The 18,549-nt window shown below is 41.7% G+C and overlaps 1 protein-coding gene and 2 long non-coding RNA genes across 3 annotated transcripts; 1 reads left to right on the top strand and 2 right to left on the bottom strand.

The window, feature by feature from the left end:
- Positions 1 to 100: 100 nt before the first annotated feature.
- On the top strand, positions 101 to 15,228 carry LOC142176360 (uncharacterized). The gene is made up of 2 exons (XR_012704874.1): positions 101 to 273; positions 14,744 to 15,228. It is a non-coding gene; the product is annotated as an uncharacterized LOC142176360 (long non-coding RNA).
- LOC142176361 (uncharacterized) lies at positions 590 to 3,490 on the bottom strand. The gene is made up of 2 exons (XR_012704875.1): positions 792 to 3,490; positions 590 to 705 (listed from the first exon to the last, which is right to left on the bottom strand). It is a non-coding gene; the product is annotated as an uncharacterized LOC142176361 (long non-coding RNA).
- Positions 12,889 to 17,673, bottom strand: LOC107769932 (anthranilate phosphoribosyltransferase, chloroplastic). Its single transcript, XM_016589189.2, is given in 11 exon segments — positions 12,889 to 13,129; positions 13,245 to 13,379; positions 14,546 to 14,664; positions 15,653 to 15,712; positions 15,787 to 15,877; positions 16,097 to 16,285; positions 16,698 to 16,781; positions 16,866 to 17,001; positions 17,003 to 17,025; positions 17,096 to 17,239; positions 17,427 to 17,673. Coding segments are annotated over 11 exon segments (1,227 nt in total). The 5' UTR covers positions 17,613 to 17,673; the 3' UTR covers positions 12,889 to 13,069.
- Positions 17,674 to 18,549: the final 876 nt, after the last annotated feature.

The raw sequence follows: 18,549 nt of genomic DNA, 5'->3' as shown, positions 1-18,549 counted from the left end.
ACCCGTTCATTTCGGGGTGGCAAGATACATCAGCACTACCAGAAAATTCCGAAGTGCAACTCACTAGTAAATACGAGCAATTGCGATATGCTAATCTCTCAAGTGATTCTTTAACTCTCATGCGGACCAGATTAAATAGTGTGTGACACGTCGCACGAAATCTTTCCCCTAACAGTAGCTTCTAGAAAGGAGAATACTACCCAGTTTTGATACCTCTTCCAATTCCGTCTGCTCAATTCTCGCTGGTTTTTGTCCGTCACCGATTCACCGGAGGTATGTTTCTTTCTGAATCCTTTTTTTTTCTTCTCTTTGCATGGTTTTCTCTTTAATACTTGTATTTTCTACAGTTTGTTTTGATGTTTTGCTGCGTTGAAGTCGTTGCCTTTTTATTTGGGTCTGGATATGTTTGTCTACAATATATGCGAGAAAGGAAGCAATAGAAATTGGTCTGCGATAAAGTCGATGATTTATTTGGATTAAAAAAAAAAAAAATTGGAAGTGAATACGGAATAAGCGATTCACTTCGATTTTAATAGAATTCGTCGTGGGTCCTATACTATGTAATAAACTTGTAAACTAAAAAGGGAAATTAAGGCAGAAATGAGGATTTTTATTAATTCTAACCAAATTACAAGCAATCTCGTAACAGAATGATTAACAGTAAACCAAATGGTTCCTAAGCTCCATGATAATCCGCCATTAAACCTGAGAATGAGAGAATTGGTTAGAGATGAAGTTGAAGAGGAAGAAGGTAGAAGGAAGGAAAGAATTGAGGGGGAGTATCAGATTACCGGTCATAACTGCCTTAGATTGTTAGGCCCAAGTTAGTTATAAGCTCATACTGGCCCAAACCGACCTTGGGTTGATATTGAATCTCCACCCTTCATTTAATCTTTTATTCCAGCCATCCGATCAACATGTGCAGCTCACGTGCTTTATTACTAAACCCTATTCTTCCATTTTACTTTCCTAATTCATTCTTCTTCTTATGCGACATATTACAATAACCCTCCGATGAAAAAATGACCTTGTCCTCAAAGTCAGAGGTTGGCCACAAAATCTGGAAATCTACTTCTGATGTAGCCCCAATCTTCCCAAGTTGCCTCCTCTTCACTCAAGTTAGCCCATTGAACTAGCACCTTGACTCCCACCCCATTGTTTACTTTTACCATTTTCCTTCGCAAAATGGCCACTGGTTGGACCAAGACACCACCATCTGCATCACAAATCGGTGTTTGCTGATATGGATTGATGTTTGGACCTACTCTCTTCTTCAGCTGGGAAATGTGAAACACCGGATGGATCTGAGAACCTGGAGGAAGCTCCAGCCGCTAAGCCACTGAACCTATTCTTTGTAGAACTTTATAGGGGCCATAGAATCTAGCACTTAGTTTAAGATTCTTTCGAACAACAACTGAAGCTTGCCGATATGGTTGAAGCTTCAGATAAACCCAGTCCCCTACACTTAGAACTCTATCAGATCTGTTTCTGTCCGCATAAAACTTCATTCTTGCTTGTGCTTGTGTGAGGTTATCATTTAAATGTTGTAACATTTGTTGCCTCTAGGCTATGCATGCACCCACTTGGGACTGTGCTGGTTGGGGAAGGGATCCCAAAGGGATCTGTGGTGGTGCAAACCCATACAAGGCTTGGAAACGGGTGGTTTTTAATGAACTGTGGTGGTTAGTGTTGTACCACCACTCAACCAAGGGTAACCATTGAACCCATTGTTTAGGTTTGGAAAACACCATAGCTCTTAGATATGACTCCAAGCATCTGTTTAATCTTTCTGTCTGGCCATCTGTTTGGGGGTGGTAAGAGGTGGACATATGTAACTTGACCCCCATAGATTTGAAAAGCCTTTGCCAAAATTGGCTAGTAAATACACTATCTCTGTCAGAAACAATAGTGTTAGGTAACCCATGCCGTCAGTAGATTTCTGTCAAGAACAAATCAGCCACATCTTGTGCTGTGAAGGGGTGTTTGAGAGCTAAGAAATGGTCATACTTGGTCAGCCTGTCAACCACTACTAGTATGGCATTTCTATGGCCTGAAGATGGCAACCCTTCCACAAAATCCATAGCTATATCTTGCCATGGTAACTCAGGAATAGGTAGAGGCTGTAGTAAGCCAGGTGTATGTATATTCTAAGTCTTCACCCTTTGACAAATATCACATTCTGAAACCCATTTATAAGCATCCTTCATGTTAGGCCAGTAGAAAACTATGCTCATCCTCTTGTAAGTCCCTTGCTGTCCAGCTGCTCCTATTTACTCTACGCGAACGCGGGAAACTCATCGCGAATGCGATGAACACTGAACCTAACCCTTCGCAAACACAGGACCCACATCGCGAACGCGAAGGCCAAACTTCCTGCCTCACACCACATCCCTTCGCGAACGCAAGAGCCCACTCACGAACGCGAAGGCCAAATGTGTGCAACACCAATAGCAGATTTTCTGCAACTTCCCACAACAAGATTTGATCCGTTCAACCACCCGAAACTCACCCGAGACCCTCGGGACCTCAACCAAACTTGTCAACATATCCCATAACATCATTCAAACTTGTTCCAACCTTCGGACCACTCAAAACAACATCAAAACACCAAATCATCATCGGATTCAAGCCTAAGAATTTCAAAAACTTCCAAATTCTGCTTTCGATCAAAAAGTCTATCAAACCTCGTCCGAATGACCTGAAATTTTGCACACGTCACAAATGATACAACGGACCTACTCCAATTTCTGAAATTCCATTCCGACCCCTATATCAAAATCTCCCCTATCAACCGGAAAATGCCAAAATTTCAATTTTGCCAATTCGAGCCTAAATCTACTCCGGACCTCCAAAACACATTCCGATTATGCTCCTAAATCCCAAATCACCTCCCGGAGCTATCTGAACCATCGGAATTCACATCCGAGCTCTTTTTCACATAAGTCAACATCCGATTGACTTTTTCAACCTAAGCTTACTCAGAAGAGACTAAGTGTCATTCCTTTCCAAAACCTCTCTGAATCCGAACCAACCAACCCGATATCACATAATACAGCTAAACAAGACAATAAGAAGCAGAAATGGGAAAAATAGAGCGGTAACTCATGAAACGACTGATCAGGTCGTTACATCCTCCCCCTCTTAAACAAACGTTCGTCCTCAAACGGGTCAAAAAACATACCTGAAGTCTCAAATAGGTGAGGACATCTGCTTCGCATCTCCCGCTCAGTCTCCTAGGTAGCCTCCTCCACGGGCCGACCTCTCCGCTGCACTTTCACTGAAGCTATATCCTTTGACCTCAACTTTCGAACCTGACGCTCCAAAATAGCTACTGGCTCCACATCATAAGTCAAATCATCATCTAACTAAATTGTGCTAAAATCCAAAACATGAGACGGATTGCCAATATACTTCCGGAGCATAGAAACATTAAATATTGGAGTCATCTGAATACTCGACTGATAATTGTTGTTATAAGCAAACTCTGCGAGCGGTAGAAACTGATCCCATGACCCTCCAAAATCAATGGCACAAGCGCGCAACATGTCCTCCAATATCTGAATAGTGTGCTCGGACTGCCCGTCTGTCTAAGGGTGAAAAGATGTGATCAACTCAACCTGAGTACCCAACTCTCGCTGTACAGACCTCCAAAACTGTGAAGTAAACTGAGTACCCCGATCTGAAATGATGGAAACTAGGACACCATGCAAACGAACAATCTCCCGGATATATATATCTCTACCAACCGCTCTGAAGAGTAGGTAGTACACACAAGAATGAAGTGCTCGAACTTGGTCAGCCGATCCACAATCACCCAAATAGCATCGAACTTCTCCAAAGTCCGTGGGAGCCCAACTACAAAGTCCATGGTGATCCGCTCCCACTTCCACTCTGGAATATCCATCTGCTGAAGCAAGTCACCCGATCTTTGATGCTCATATTTCACCTGCTGATAATTGAGACACCGAGCTACAAATCCTACAATGTCATTCTTCATTCTCCTCCACCAATAATGCTGTCTCAGATCCTGATACATCTCTGCGGCACCCGGATGAATAGAATATCGTGAGCTATGAGCCTCCTCTAGAATCAACTCCCGAAGCCCATCTACATTGGGCACGCATATCCGGCCCTGGATCATCAATACCCCATCATTACCAATAGTCACATCTCTGGCATCGTCGTGCTGAACTCTATCCTTAAGGACAAGCAAATAAGGATCATCATACTGGCGCTCTGATGCGATCAAATAAGGAAGACCGAGAAATCACACAAGCTAATACCTGACTGGGCTCCGAAATATCTAACCTCACGAACCGATTGGCCAAGGCCTGGACATCAACTGCAAGAGGTCTCTCCCCAACAGGAATATACGCCGAATTGCCCATACTCACCGCCTTCCTACTGAAGGCATTGGCCACCACATTGGCCTTCCCCGGATGGTACAAAATAGTGATATCATAGTCCTTTAGCAGCTCCAACCATCTCCGCTACCACAAATTGAGGTCCTTCTACTTGAACAAGTGCTAGAGGCTACGATGATTAGTAAACACCTCACAAGACACACCATACAAATAATGTCTCCAGATCTCCAACGCGTGGACAATGACAGCCAACTCCAAATCATGAACATGGTAGTTCTTCTCATGGGGCTTCAACTGACGAGAAGCATAAGCAATAACTCTACCCTCCTACATCAACACACACCCAATACCAACTCTCGAAGCATCACAATACACGGTATATGAACTTGAAGCTGATGGCAAAACTAACACTAGATGTGGTCAAGGCAGTCTTGAGCTTCTGAAAGCTCTCCTCACACTCTTCCGACCATCTGAATGGAGCACCTTTTTGAGTCAACTTGGTCAAGGGTGATGCTATAGATAAAATCCATGCACAAACCTACGGTAAAAACCCACCAAACCAAGAAAGCTGCAAATCTCCGTGGCTGAGGACGATCTGGGCCAACTTTGAACCGCCTCTATCTTCTTCGGATCAACCTGAATACCCTCACTGGACACCACGTGCACCAAGAATGCCACTGAACTGAGCCAAAACTCACACGTGGAGAACTTTGCATAAAGCTTCTTCTCCCTCAATCTCTGCAACACAACTCTCAAATGTTTCGCGTGCTCCTCCTAACTATGCGAGTACACCAGAATATCATCAATGAAAACTATGACAAACGAGTCGAGATAAGGACGAAACACGCTGTTCATCAAATGCATGAATGTTGCTGGGGCATTGGTCAGCCCAAAAGACATCACCAGGAACTCATAATGACCATATATTGGGTCTTGAAAGTTGTCTTAAGAATATCTGAGTCCTTGATCTTTAGCTGGTGATACCCTGAACGAAGATCAATCTTGGAGAACACTCTCGCTCCCTGAAGCTGGTCAAACAAATCATCGATACGAGGCAAATGATACTTGTTCTTGATTGTTACTTTGTTCAACTATCTGTAATCAATGCACATCCTCATCGTGCCATCCTTATTCTTCACAAATAGAACAGGCGCACCTCAAGGCGACACACTAGGCAAATAAACCCCTTATCAAGGAGTTCCTGAAGCTGCTCCTTCAACTCCGCTGGTGCCATACAATACGGTGGAATAGAAATGGGCTGAGTGCCCAGCACCAGATCAATACCAAAATTAATATCCCTGTCCGGTGGCATGCCCGGCAAGTCTGCAGGAAACACATCGGAAAAATCCCTCACAACAAGAACAGAATCAATACTAGGAGTCTCTACACCGACATCCCTCAATAAGGCTAAGTATGAAAGACAACCCTTCCCAACCATCCGCTGGGCCTTCAAGAATGAAATCACCCTACTGGGGACAAAATCAGTCGAACCTTGCCACTCAATCCGTGGCACACCCGGCATAGCCAACGTCACTGTCTTAGCATGACAGTCCAAAATAGCACAACACGGAGATAGCCAATCCATGCCCAATATCACATTAAAGTCCACCATACAAAGCAATAACAGGTCCACTCGGGTCTTCATACCCCCAATAGTCACCACACACGACCGGTACACACGGTCCACAACAATAGTATCGCCCACCGGAGTAGATACACGAACATATGAAACAAGAGACCCACGAGGTGTATCTAAATAACGAGCAAAATATGATGGCACATATGAAAAAGTGGAACCGGGATCAAATAACACAGAGGCATCTCTGTGGCAGACTAAGACAATACCTGTAATCACAGCATCTGAAGCAATAGCATCGGGTTTAGCTGGGAGTGCATAGAAACGGGCTTGACCACCACCTGATCGACCTCCCCCTCTGGGGTGACCCCTAGCTGACTGACCTCCACCCCTAGCTGGCTAGGTGGGTGGTGGTGAAGTAATTGGCGCTGAAGCCGATGGCTGACTCCTCTGCTGAGACGAACCCCCAAGATGACGAGGACACCACCTCCATATGTGACCCAACTCTCCACACTCATAACAACTCCCTGGTGTTAGAGACGGGGACTAAAGGGAACCCCTAGCACCGAAATGACTAGCAGATGCACCTGGCATAGAGGAGCTCTGAACTGATGGAGCACGGGACGAACTCTAGGTTGGAAGGGCACTGAGTGCTGAATGGCCCTGATGAGAACTATGAGAACCATGACCCAATGATGCCCCCCGATAACCTGGGCGAGCTGACTGAGCATGCCTGAATGGATGGCCTTTGTCGTACTGAAACTGACCCCTCGAAGGAGCACCACCAAAACTACCAGATCCCCGAGGCCTTTTGGCCTCCCTCCCATCTCGCTCCTAGCGACGAACTGACTCAATCTCGCGAGCAATGTCAATAACCTCCTCAAAAGTAGCACCAGACACCCTCTCCTTGGTCATGAGAATCTGAACACGTGAGGCCATCAACGAACCTCATAATGCTCTCTCTATCCGTAGGAACCAACCAAACAGCATGACGAGCTAACTTTGAGAACCTCATCTCATATTGCGTCACAGTCATATCTCCCTGATGCAACTGCACGAACTGCCTGCGCAGCTCCTCTCTGCGAGACTGTGGCACATACTTCTCCAAAAAGAGAACGGAGAACTGCTGCCAGGTAAGGGGCGCTGCACCAACAGGCCTACGCCTCTCATAAGCCCCCACCAAGTGAAGGTAGCTCCAGAAAACTGAAAAGTAGTAAATGCTACCCCGCTGGTCTCCCGAATACCCAATGTACGAAGAATCCTCTAACACTTGTCCAAAAAACCCTGGGCATCCTCGCCCTCTATACCACTGAAAGTCGGAGGCTGAAGTCTACCAAACCTCTCCAATCTGTTGTGCTCGTCCTCTGGCATAACAAGAGCTACATAGTCCTGAGCAGCTACAACCGGCTGGGCTAGAGGTGCCCCCGGTGTTTGAAGTCCCTGCATGACCTGTTCAGGTGTGCGAGCGGCGGGAGTCTGAGTGCCTCCCCAGCCTGAGAAGTAGTTGCGGTTGTAGTAACTAAGACCACCTGAGCTAGGCCAGTGCATACTGGTAGAATTTGGGCCAGAGCCTCCTAAAGGCTTGGAATCACAATAGGCACAGCTGGTGCCTGAACTGGTCCTGCTGGAGCGTCCACAACTGGGACCTGATCATGAATTGGGGTGGCTGGTGGATCTGCAGGTGCTGCCCTAGTTGTTTTGCAGGCTACACCCCTGCCCCCTACCATGGCCTCCGCGTCCTCGGCCTCTAGTGGCCCCAGCTGGTGGTACTAGTGGTCGTCCATCCTGACCGGTAGCATGTGTCCTCACCATCTGTGAGAGAATAGAATAACAGGAGTTTAGTACTCGGATCAACAGATTCGCACGACAAGAATTCAAGAATATGAAGTTTTCCTAAAGGTTCTACAGCCTCCCGAGGATAAATACAGACGTCTCTGTACCGATCCGCGAGACTCTACTAAACATGCTCATAACTTGTGAGACCTATGTTACCTAGGCTCTGATACCAACTTGTCACGATCATAAACGGACCAGTTTGTGATGGCACCTATCGTGAAACTAGGTCAGCCGACACAAACCCCCAATACCAACCAAGCAAGTATAATAAGTCATTTAAAAACATTAATAAGCTAAAATCTCATAGAATAAAGTAGGATAAAAAAGTGCGGAAACCAAAACACAGCCCGACATCGGAGTGTCACCAGTCATGAGCATCTACAACTCGTCTAGGAATATCAAAAGACAACATAGTCTGATACAAAGCTAGTACAAAGCGAAATAAATATAGGAAGGAGAATCACTGGGCTGCGAACACCAAGCAGCTGCCTAGTCAACTCCGAAAAAGCCTGTTGGAAGACAATCAGCACTCGCTAGCGTGACCCGAGGCTCCTGGATCTGCACACAGGGTGCAGGGAGTAATGTGAGTACGCCAACTCAGTAAGTAATAAAAGTAAAGGCAGCTGAGCAGTAAGAAAACACGTAAACCACAGCATAATGCAACAACAAAACAGTATAAATCCAGAACAATGCAGTAAAGCAGTAAAACTCGTAAAAACGTCTCAGTTTAGTAAAAAGCCTTTTTAAAACATCTTTCAGTAGTTCAAACGAGTGATAAAAACAGTGAGAAAAGGATAGTAACATAAATCAACCCCTTGGACAAAAACAAGTACCATAACAGCCCCTCGGGCAAAATATCAACAGAACCAGCCCCTCGGGCTACCTCACAATCACTTGTATCAGCCCCTCGGGCAATAACATGAAATAACAATAGCCCCTCGGGCAATAACATGAAATAACAATAGCCCCTCGGGCAATATCACATCTCAAACTGGGTGCCCGCGCTCACTGGGGATGTGTAGACTCCGGAGGGGCTCCTACCACCCAAGCGCTATAACAAGCCACCTCATGGCGTAACAAATCAGGCCCTCGGCCTCATAATCATGACTCAGTACAACATTGATGTGGCGCGTAGCCCGATCCCATAATATCCTCACAACACAGGTCATCGGCCTTACTCAGTCAGAAATCTCTCAAGCCACTCGGGCAACATTAAAACATGATGCCCAGCCCAAAATATCATTTAAAATATCAAAACGGAGTAAATATGGCTGAGTTATGAAAACCATAAAATATAGCATGACTGAGTACAAATATGAAGTCAAAACAGTGAGGAATAGTAGTAAAATTCCCTCTAAGGGTCCAAAACAGTTGGCACGAGGCCCAAATATGGCATTCAGTCCAAAACAGGATAATACTTTCCAAAACACGATGATATCAAACAGTTTTCAATCAAATACGCGATTTAACAGTCATACGAGACGGACTAAGTCACAATCCCCAACGATGCACGAACCCACGCTCGTCATCTAACGTGTGCGTCACCTCAAAATAGCACAATGATGTGAAATCTGGGGTTTCATACTCTCAAAACAGCATTTACAGTCATTACTTACCTCTATCCGGTCCAAACTCTAGCCCGTGATGCCTTTGCCTCTTGACTCGGCCTCCGGATGCTCCAAATCTAACAAAAAACAGATTTATACCATCAAAATATGCTAAGGGAACAAAGCCCACTCGAAAATAATCAATTTACATCAAAAATCCTGAAATTGGCCAAACCCGACCCCTGGGCCCACGACTTGAATTCCAATAAAAATCACAAAACTAAAATCCTTACACTCCCACGAGTTTATACATATCAAATACATCAAAATCCGACCACAAACGACCCCTCAAATCCTCAAATCAAAGTCTCAAATTCCAAGCACTAACTCTCCAATTTTAGACTTTAAATTCCACAAATTTCATGTTTAATTATGTAGAAATCACAATAGGATCGAGTATTAAGTCCATAAATCTTACATCCAAGTGTTTTCCTTTGATTCCCTCTTCAATCCTTCTCAAAAACCTCCAAAAAGCTCCAAAATCGCTCAAAAATGGTGAAAGTTAGACCCAAAATCGTGGACATTGGCTATTTAAACATTCTACCCACGTGACCCTTTCCTTCTTCGCGAACGCGGTCAACGTCTCGCGTTCGCGAAGCACAAAATCCGTTGACCACTTAATCTTTCATCGCAAAGCGACATCTTGAACGCGAAGCTTCAGCTCCTCAACCCATCGCGAACGCGACCCCTAGCTCACGAACGCGAAGCACAAATGAACCTGGACCCCAGCTACTCCCATTTACTCTACGCGAACGCGGGAAACTCATCGCGTTCGCGATGAACACTGAACCTAACCCTTCACAAACGCGGGACCCACATCGCGAATGCGAAGGCTAAACTTCCTACCTCACACCACATCCCTTCGTGAACGCGAAGGCCAAATGTCTGCAACACCAACAACAGATTTTCTGCAACTTCCCGCAACAAGATTTGATCCGTTCAACCACCTGAAACTCACCCGAGGCCCTCGGGACCTCAACCAAACATGCCAACATATCCCATAACATCATTCAAACTTGTTCCAACCTTCGGACCACCCAAAACAATATCAAAACACGAAATCATCATCAGATTCAAGCTTAAGAATTCCAAAACCTTTCAAATTCCGCTTTCGATCAAAAAGTCTATCAAACCTCGTCCGAATGACCTGAAATTTTGCACACACGTCACAAATGACACAATGAACCTACTCCAACTTCCGGAATTCCATTCTGACCCCTATATCAAAATCTCCCCTATCAACCGGAAAACGCCAAAATTCCAATTTCGCCAATTCAAGCCTAAATCTACTCCGGACCTCCAAAACACATTCCAATCACGCTCCTAAGTCCCAAATCACCTCCCGAAGCTATCCAAAGCATTGGAATTCACATCCGATCCCTTTTCACATAATTCAACATCCCGTTGACTTTTCCAACCTAAGCTTACTCAAAAGAGACTAAGTGTCTCGTTCCTTTCCAAAACCTCTCTGAATCCGAACCAACCAGCCCGATATCACATAATACAAATGAACAAGACAATAAGAAGCAGAAATGGGTGAAACGCAGCGATAACTCATGAAACGACCGGCGGGGTCATTACATTTATTCTTGTTATACTTCACCTACTGTGGTGATAATGTTCCTCCTTGTGTGTGATAAAGGCGTATTCACCATTTGGTCATATAAAAGCGTGCGTGAATAGTATCCTTATCAAGTTAGTAATTATCGTTGTAAATTCTAAAATTTCTTTCAACTTTTCGTATTAGTTAAAATAGGTCCATCTACACTTTCTGTTGGCAATATTTCAAAAGATATTTGACAGATGACGTCATGCATGGAGGCGATGGACAATTGTCTAAGTTGTAACCTTTTTCGTTTTTCTTTGGTTTTGGAATCCACAAAATAGAAGGTGAAGGAGATCACCATTAGCATAATTATAAAATATATAAAAAGGACAATTATGCCTTAATCCTGAACAAGTTCAGACCGTTCATAATTCTATATGAATCCTCCCTATGCTTACCTATGGGCTATGCATGTAGTGCATTTAAGCTCATCTCAAGCCGATGATACACGAAATAAATAAAAATGAATAAAATATAATCCCAAAACAAAAAATCTAAAGCACATCTTAGACCAATATTATAAAAAGGATAATGCCTAAAGAGAAAATCTAATATATGTGTTGAAATAGTTTAACACATTGTTGTACGTCGAATAGGGGTGTTCAAAACCGATCCGAAACCGAAAACCGAACCGAACCAAAGCTTAATGGCTTACTGGTAACGGCTTAACGGATGGGGAACAGATTGAATTTTTTTTATTAATGGCTTATCGGTTTGGGAGCGGATTATTCAATTTTCTTAACGGATAATCCGTTAGCCCGTTAAGAATATAAACCCGTTAAGAATATATATATATATATATAATTTATTTTTATTTATATATATTAAATATAAAAAAACTAAAACCCTTGAACTTGAATAACAAAAACAAACTCGTCTCTCTCAGTGCTATCTTTGCAAATAGTTAGTGTTTTGATTGATCAGGGGTTCTAAGGGCTGCTATGATATGAGATGAAGCTATACTTACTAATTTACTATGCTGGATTTGTTTCCCTTTTTCTCTTCTAGTGGTAATGAACCTTTTATGCTGGATAAACATTTGAATTTGAGATTTGAATGACTTTAGTAATCAGTACGGCAGTACCTAGTTCTAGTTGGTTTTGCTTTTGTAATGAAAGGCCAACTGCTACTTAGCTTTCTTTTGTCTTGTTCCGCTTTTGAAGGTGTTTCATCGACATTAACAAATGTTAAAGGAGAATAAGAAACAGTGTTCTCAATTGCTTTTATGGTGTTAAACTTACCTCTGCATTGCTTCCGATTCATGCTCTATAATCAGTTCAGTTATTTCATGTCCAACAGGGAAAACACAATTTAGTGAATATGTTAGGCCGATAAACCGCCCGATAAGAGCTAAATCGATACCAATCCGCCCGATATCTTATCGGGTGGCTAACGGATTAATACATTTAAAAGCCGATAACCGTTAAGAATAAATAACCGTCAATCCGCCCGATAAGCAGCCCTAACGCCGAACGGATTGTGTCCCTGGCGTGGGTATTTTTATGAGTCCTCGGAATGGGATGATGCCAGAAAGGATTTCAAAAACAATCCTAGCTAATATTTCGATTTCAAACATAACATTGTTAAGAAATCAATCTATATTCTCATAGAATATATACATGTTTTGGGACGTAAGGATCCGAACCTCCGAATAGCGGGACCCAGCTAGATATGTTTGCAAGGGAGATACTTGTCTTTTTAACATAGCTACATTTCTTTTTGGGAGGTGGTTGAGGCTCCCTATTTTTGTTCAATTCTCAAGTCCCTAAACTTATGAATCTTGTTTCTGTATGGTGAAAAGGCCCTTTTAACTAGTGGTAGAGTAATGCCATGGTAAGGCATAAGTCATCGGTTCAAGTTTGATAAGGGGCTTGTAAAACTCCAATCTAGTATTCATCATTTAGGGAGAATTGTAGTATTTTTTATTTGCAATATAAAAAAAACTAAGTGGATGCATAAGGATATAGGATTCAGCAAATGGCAATACATGCAACTCCACTGTGGTGAAATGAATCAAATTGAGTTGACCATGCTGAACAAGAATCTTAAATACTGAAATTTTCAAATTTTCAGGAAGACATCATCTCTTTGTTATCTGAATGCTGATCCTTACAAACTCTAGCTGAGATTCTTTTACCCTCTGTATTCCAATAGCATCAGATGGGTAAAGAATGATGAGTTGAATAACCATTAGGATTTAAGTTGTGAAACATATTCTGGTTTGAACTTGGAAAGAGAAGTGATTTTTAACTTACACTTGAAACATCAATCCAATGATTAAGAGTATCGAGAGCCTTTCCTGATTGATGTGCGATACGGGCCACTGCTACTCCTTCAGCTAAGTTACCAACTCGTCGACTGACCAATAATGCTGCTGCGGCATTGAGTATCTGCATATACATTTACACACAGAGGTTGGCATAGTGTAAATAATGATCTCTAAACATGATTCAAGAATGGAGAATAAAACATTTTTCTCATATTTATCCTTGGATATAGGACATAAGAAATATGGAAGTAAGAATGGTCAAAGCAGAACTTGGACTTTTGAGGCTTGATGTGGTCGGTGCACAATACCAAAAGAGTTTTAATTTTGTATACTGGCATTGTTTCGAGTTTCTACATCTAGCGTTACGACCTTTATCACAATGATGCTGTCCATAGAACAAGTTAGTTCATGGATTGGATTTCACTTGACTCTCTATGGTTCCATTGTGTGTGCTCGGGGTAGAAGTTTTGTATAAATGTATCGTCATGCTATTAAGTATTTTTATTTAAGTTCTTTTCTTTCTAAGAGGCGGAATAGAATAACCTCCTGCCAAGAGGCCAAGGTTGCTTCAACACTCAGCCACTTGTTAAAAGGAAGTACAACTTGATTGTCTGGGGAATCAATGGGAAGGAAAAATAAGGTTAAGTTGACCCGTCTGATACGATAACCTGGAAAATGAATAACTGCTATATCCAGTTGAATTGCAATGATACCATAAAAATTCTTCACGGCGTCAATTTACGTAACTTAAATCCATACCAAAAAGAGATAACAGCTAATCATGGTAATTTCAAACAAGAAGCACCTGTACCATTAGAGGCATATGCTTGTAGTAATGGAGAGCATCTCGAAAGGATATGTCGTAATTCAGAGTAAACAAACATAAGAGTCTGTCCATTAACTTTGACGTCCTAAATTCAAGGCACTAACCATCGCTACGACTGTAAAGGATATTCTGCACTAAATCTTTGTTGGCTAGGATACAGCCAAAACTATGCAGGAGGCTGCTTAACAATTAAACAATCAATGAATATCATCTAGAGTACAGTACATCAACAGAATTTTTTTTCAGTAACTTCATCATAATCCAAGAAGTATATTCTTGTGCCATCTACCAGCCGATGATGAGTGATGACATATATCATAAGTCTTGACTAATGTTGCTACGTCCTAAGACTGCGCACCAGATATAGCATATGACAATAAGAGATATAATTCATAGTGACACAAATGACGACCAAGGAAAACAGACTTAGAGCATGAATCGATCCGAGAACAATGACTTACCAATGCATCTGCCATTGGCCCCGTTTCACCTGAAAGCACGCGCCTTAGTACCTCAGCATTATGCCGTGGCCCTCCTCCACGGAGGTCCCCTAATGTGCAGCGAGGTATACCAAAATCGACTGCATTAACATACGTGAATGTTTAGCTATTGAATTTGACACTGAGTAATCTAGAGTCAACATGCCACAACTGATGCAGATTGCTCGTGTACCTGTGAACCCTCATTTTCTTTTGCACTGCAATCAGTACTAACAGCACAAGCAATCAAACGGCCATGTGTGCAAAAGCCACAGAGAGTGCTACTTCAATGGATCATATCTTTGCATTAATCAAGTCTACTCCGACTAATTTTGGTGTGGATTGAAGTCTGGATGGTGTAATAAAGAAATGCACTATATCTAAGTTGCTCGGACACGGGTGCGGGTGTCCAACACGGGTGCGGATCTACAAGCCGGATTCTTCGAGATGTAAATTCTAAGATTTGGGGATACAGATCCTAGTACAGATACAGTTGCGGGGATCCGCAAAAAATAATTCAAGAAAATAAAAATATAAAAATAAATTATGAGAAATTTTGTGGAATACTTACGTATAGCTTGTAACGTGTGGATTTCTTTTTCATTCTCAAGTTGTAGATAAGTAAAGGATTGATTTCCTAGATAAGGTATGCTATTTTCTTCAAATTTATCCTAGTTTTGGTTCTGATTTCGGAATCAAATTGTATCTCGTCCCGAATTTTTTCGTCCATCTTGGTCAAAATACCCAAATTTTTTGACCAAATCCGGTAAGGATCCCATACCCACACCCATACTAGTGTCGTGTCGACACGGGTGCGGCACCTAAACTGTTGTGTGGGAACAACTTAGCTCTATATTATCTTGCATAACTTGTGGTAATGAATTACCATCTTGTTAAACAATGATTCTGCAAATTATGTTCGTTCTGAAACTTGAATTAGCAGGTGTGCACACAGTATACAGTCTCCGAACAAACAAAACAAATTAGTACGAAGAATTTGAGAATTTGCAACCAGATCTCTAGCAAACATTACTTTGAATAAGAACTGCACGAATAATTACACTAGAAGCCGAGAAGAAAGACTCTTACGTGGGTCAAAAGAGAATTTCTCTATCTTTTCAGGTGTAACATCAAGGACTACTCCAGGTCCTGTCCATTCCCATTGCGTGATTGATAAATCCAACTGAAAACTTATATATATAATACAACAGAGAAAATCTTACCAAGAGGACTCATTTCATCTAAACCTTCAGAATGGACAACTAACGCTCTCTTCATGCCATAACTTTGTAGTGCTTTGGCCATTTTGCTGACCTACAGAAAACAGACAATTTACTTAAACTTGAAAGGTTCAACCTTTAAGGTTTTTGCTACCGGAACCATCACACTTTTGACACCATAGGCTCCAGCATATAATATTTGTTGAAATTTCAGTGACTTCTCACATATATATTATTACCGTATAAAATCATACCACAGAAAGCATAAACACAGTCAGTCAGTTTTTTCTTTAGTTCAAGGACGAAAGCTTACAATATCTTCTTTGTAAACTCCAACAACAGCAAAAGGTACCCAAGCAGGGTTCAGAAGAGGACCTAGGATATTAAATATCGTCTTCACTCGAAGCTTCCTCCTCACAGGTGTGACAATCTTCATTGCTGGATGGTAGTATGGGGACATCATGAAACCTATCCCAACTTCTTCCACGCATTTCTTGACCCCCTATTTCCATAACCAGATATAACTATTAAGCCCTTGACAAAACCAAGTCAAACTTTTCTTTCTAATTAGGATAGCACATGAAACTATCATAAAGCTGCTCAGCTTGAAGTCCTCAAATATCCTTAAAACTCAAAAGTGTCACATAAACCAGGCAACACATACATAGTCTGAAAGCATAGTGGTAATGAATACCCACATTTAACGTGTACTACGTATTCAATAAAGTGAATCACCTTGCACTCGTAGGAATAAATTGTGTTCACATCAAACCAATTAATACATGACGTAAGTCGTGTATATAAACTTTTAACGGTTAAGTATTGTGTATTCTCACTTTAATTTGTAACTTGTAAGTTTAAATTGTTTGGTTGGTGTAAAGAGTAGGCGTGAAAAAGTATTTTCATGCACTCACGTCAGGCTTCAACTCAATGGTCACTCCAAGGGCTTCCAAAACATCAGCACTTCCACAAGCAGAAGAACTTGACCTATTTCCTTGCTGCATAATATAGAACAGCCTTAAGGGCTCATTACAAGTAAAATCCAAGATATAACTTTAACTCCCAAGTAAGGTTAGTCCAACCTTAGCAACTTTAGCACCACAAGCTGCAGCAAGGATAGCTGCTCCAGTTGAGATATTCACCGTGTTGGCGCCATCTCCTCCGGTTCCAACTATGTCAACCGCATCATTTAATCCTTCAACCTTTCTACAACATGTTCATCGATCTTGCCAGTCCTACAACCTACATTTGTGCAAATTTACGCATCCAAAAGTTGAAAAGAAAATATACTCATAACGTTGAAAAGCCATACTTCTTGAAAGGTTTCGCCTTTGGCTCTTAAGAGAACAAGGAATGCGCTAATAAGAGCTTCACTGCCATCTTTTAGAAAGAAATCAAGCGACGCCTCAGCTTCTGCTTCATTCAAGTCCTTTCGATTCAACAAGCACTCAATCAACTGCAAAAGTAAAACCAAAAAACGTAGAAATGAACAATTTAATTGAGCATTCACCAACTCCTATGAAGCATTAAAAATTAGTACTGATGGAAAATCAAACAACTGTAAAATTTTGTTATCTTAATGTCTGTAACTTTACTGTTACAGTGGATAAAATTAAGTATTACAGTAATGGTGTTTTGCTAACCTCCTTAGATGATGAAATGGGAAGCTGCAGCGGAGGAGGAGGCAAATCAGTAGCTAGAGAATTCAATTTCCTCCTTGCTGAACTCTGAAAGCGAGGCCCATTAAACAGATACTTTTGAGTTTCGAAATGGGAAATTTGGCCCCTGCAGTGAGTGAATGTGATGGGAGTGAGTGCAAACACCGCCATTGCAACCACATTGTTTGTTTGGAAATGAGAGTCAGTTTATTAGGTGCCGACACTGGTCTAAGCCATAAATGCAGTTGGAGAAAAATATACTAATTCAATTCACTACCAACTACCGAAAAGGTAAAACTATTTACTGCTGCTAATGGTTGCTCAAAGGTTTGAATACCACTCTATACCGGTCCCGATAAATGAGTTTCCATCTTAACCTTTATATTATAGGTGTTCCAATACCACTCTATACTTGTTCAGACTAAATTTTTCTACGCCCTTTTAAGCCCTCTCCCAAGAATTATATACTGTGTTGCAAACACGCGCCCTCGTATGATGCCACGTAGTTAAATGAAGTATTAAACGATTATTAGTCTGTTAATTTAATTAATTAACTTAATCATATTTTACCTAATTATACACAATTAAATATTTACCAAAACCCTTTTCCCTTTTCCTTTCATTTCATTTCATTTCACCCCCTCCGTAAAAAAATTCCAATTTCAGATGGAAAAAACCTTAATCCAAATCCATCCTATCTAAAATCGAAGGGTCAAGATGAATGTTCCTTCGATTAAAACCTAGTTTGAAGCGCATTTCTTCATTGAATTTACGTTTTGACCAGTTGTTAGAGTTCTTCGAGTTGCAAGGAACTGAGTTCAGTCGCTGTTAGCAGTCGTCGATTCCACGATATTTTTTTTCTATTTGGACAGAAAAAGTACCTCGTAAAGGTTAGACTTTTTGTTTTTCTTCTTTATGTGGTTTCGATTTCTAGGATTTTTTGTTGCTGCTACTGTAAAAATACAGAAGTTTTTGTTGCATGTGCTTTAATTTGCTAGGCCCTAGTCTTATATTGTTTGTTATCTGCTTTGCATAGGTTTTGAAATGTCATTTGAACTCGTTACAGTAAGATTCTTCCATGGAGAAAAATCTCCATGGATAAGCTAAA

This window comes from Nicotiana tabacum, chromosome 22 (assembly GCF_000715075.1).
Source record: "Nicotiana tabacum cultivar K326 chromosome 22, ASM71507v2, whole genome shotgun sequence".
Taxonomy (NCBI): Eukaryota; Viridiplantae; Streptophyta; class Magnoliopsida; order Solanales; family Solanaceae; genus Nicotiana; species Nicotiana tabacum.
Note: the sequence above shows the minus strand (reverse complement) of the source record. Positions and strands in the feature narration are given on the sequence as shown.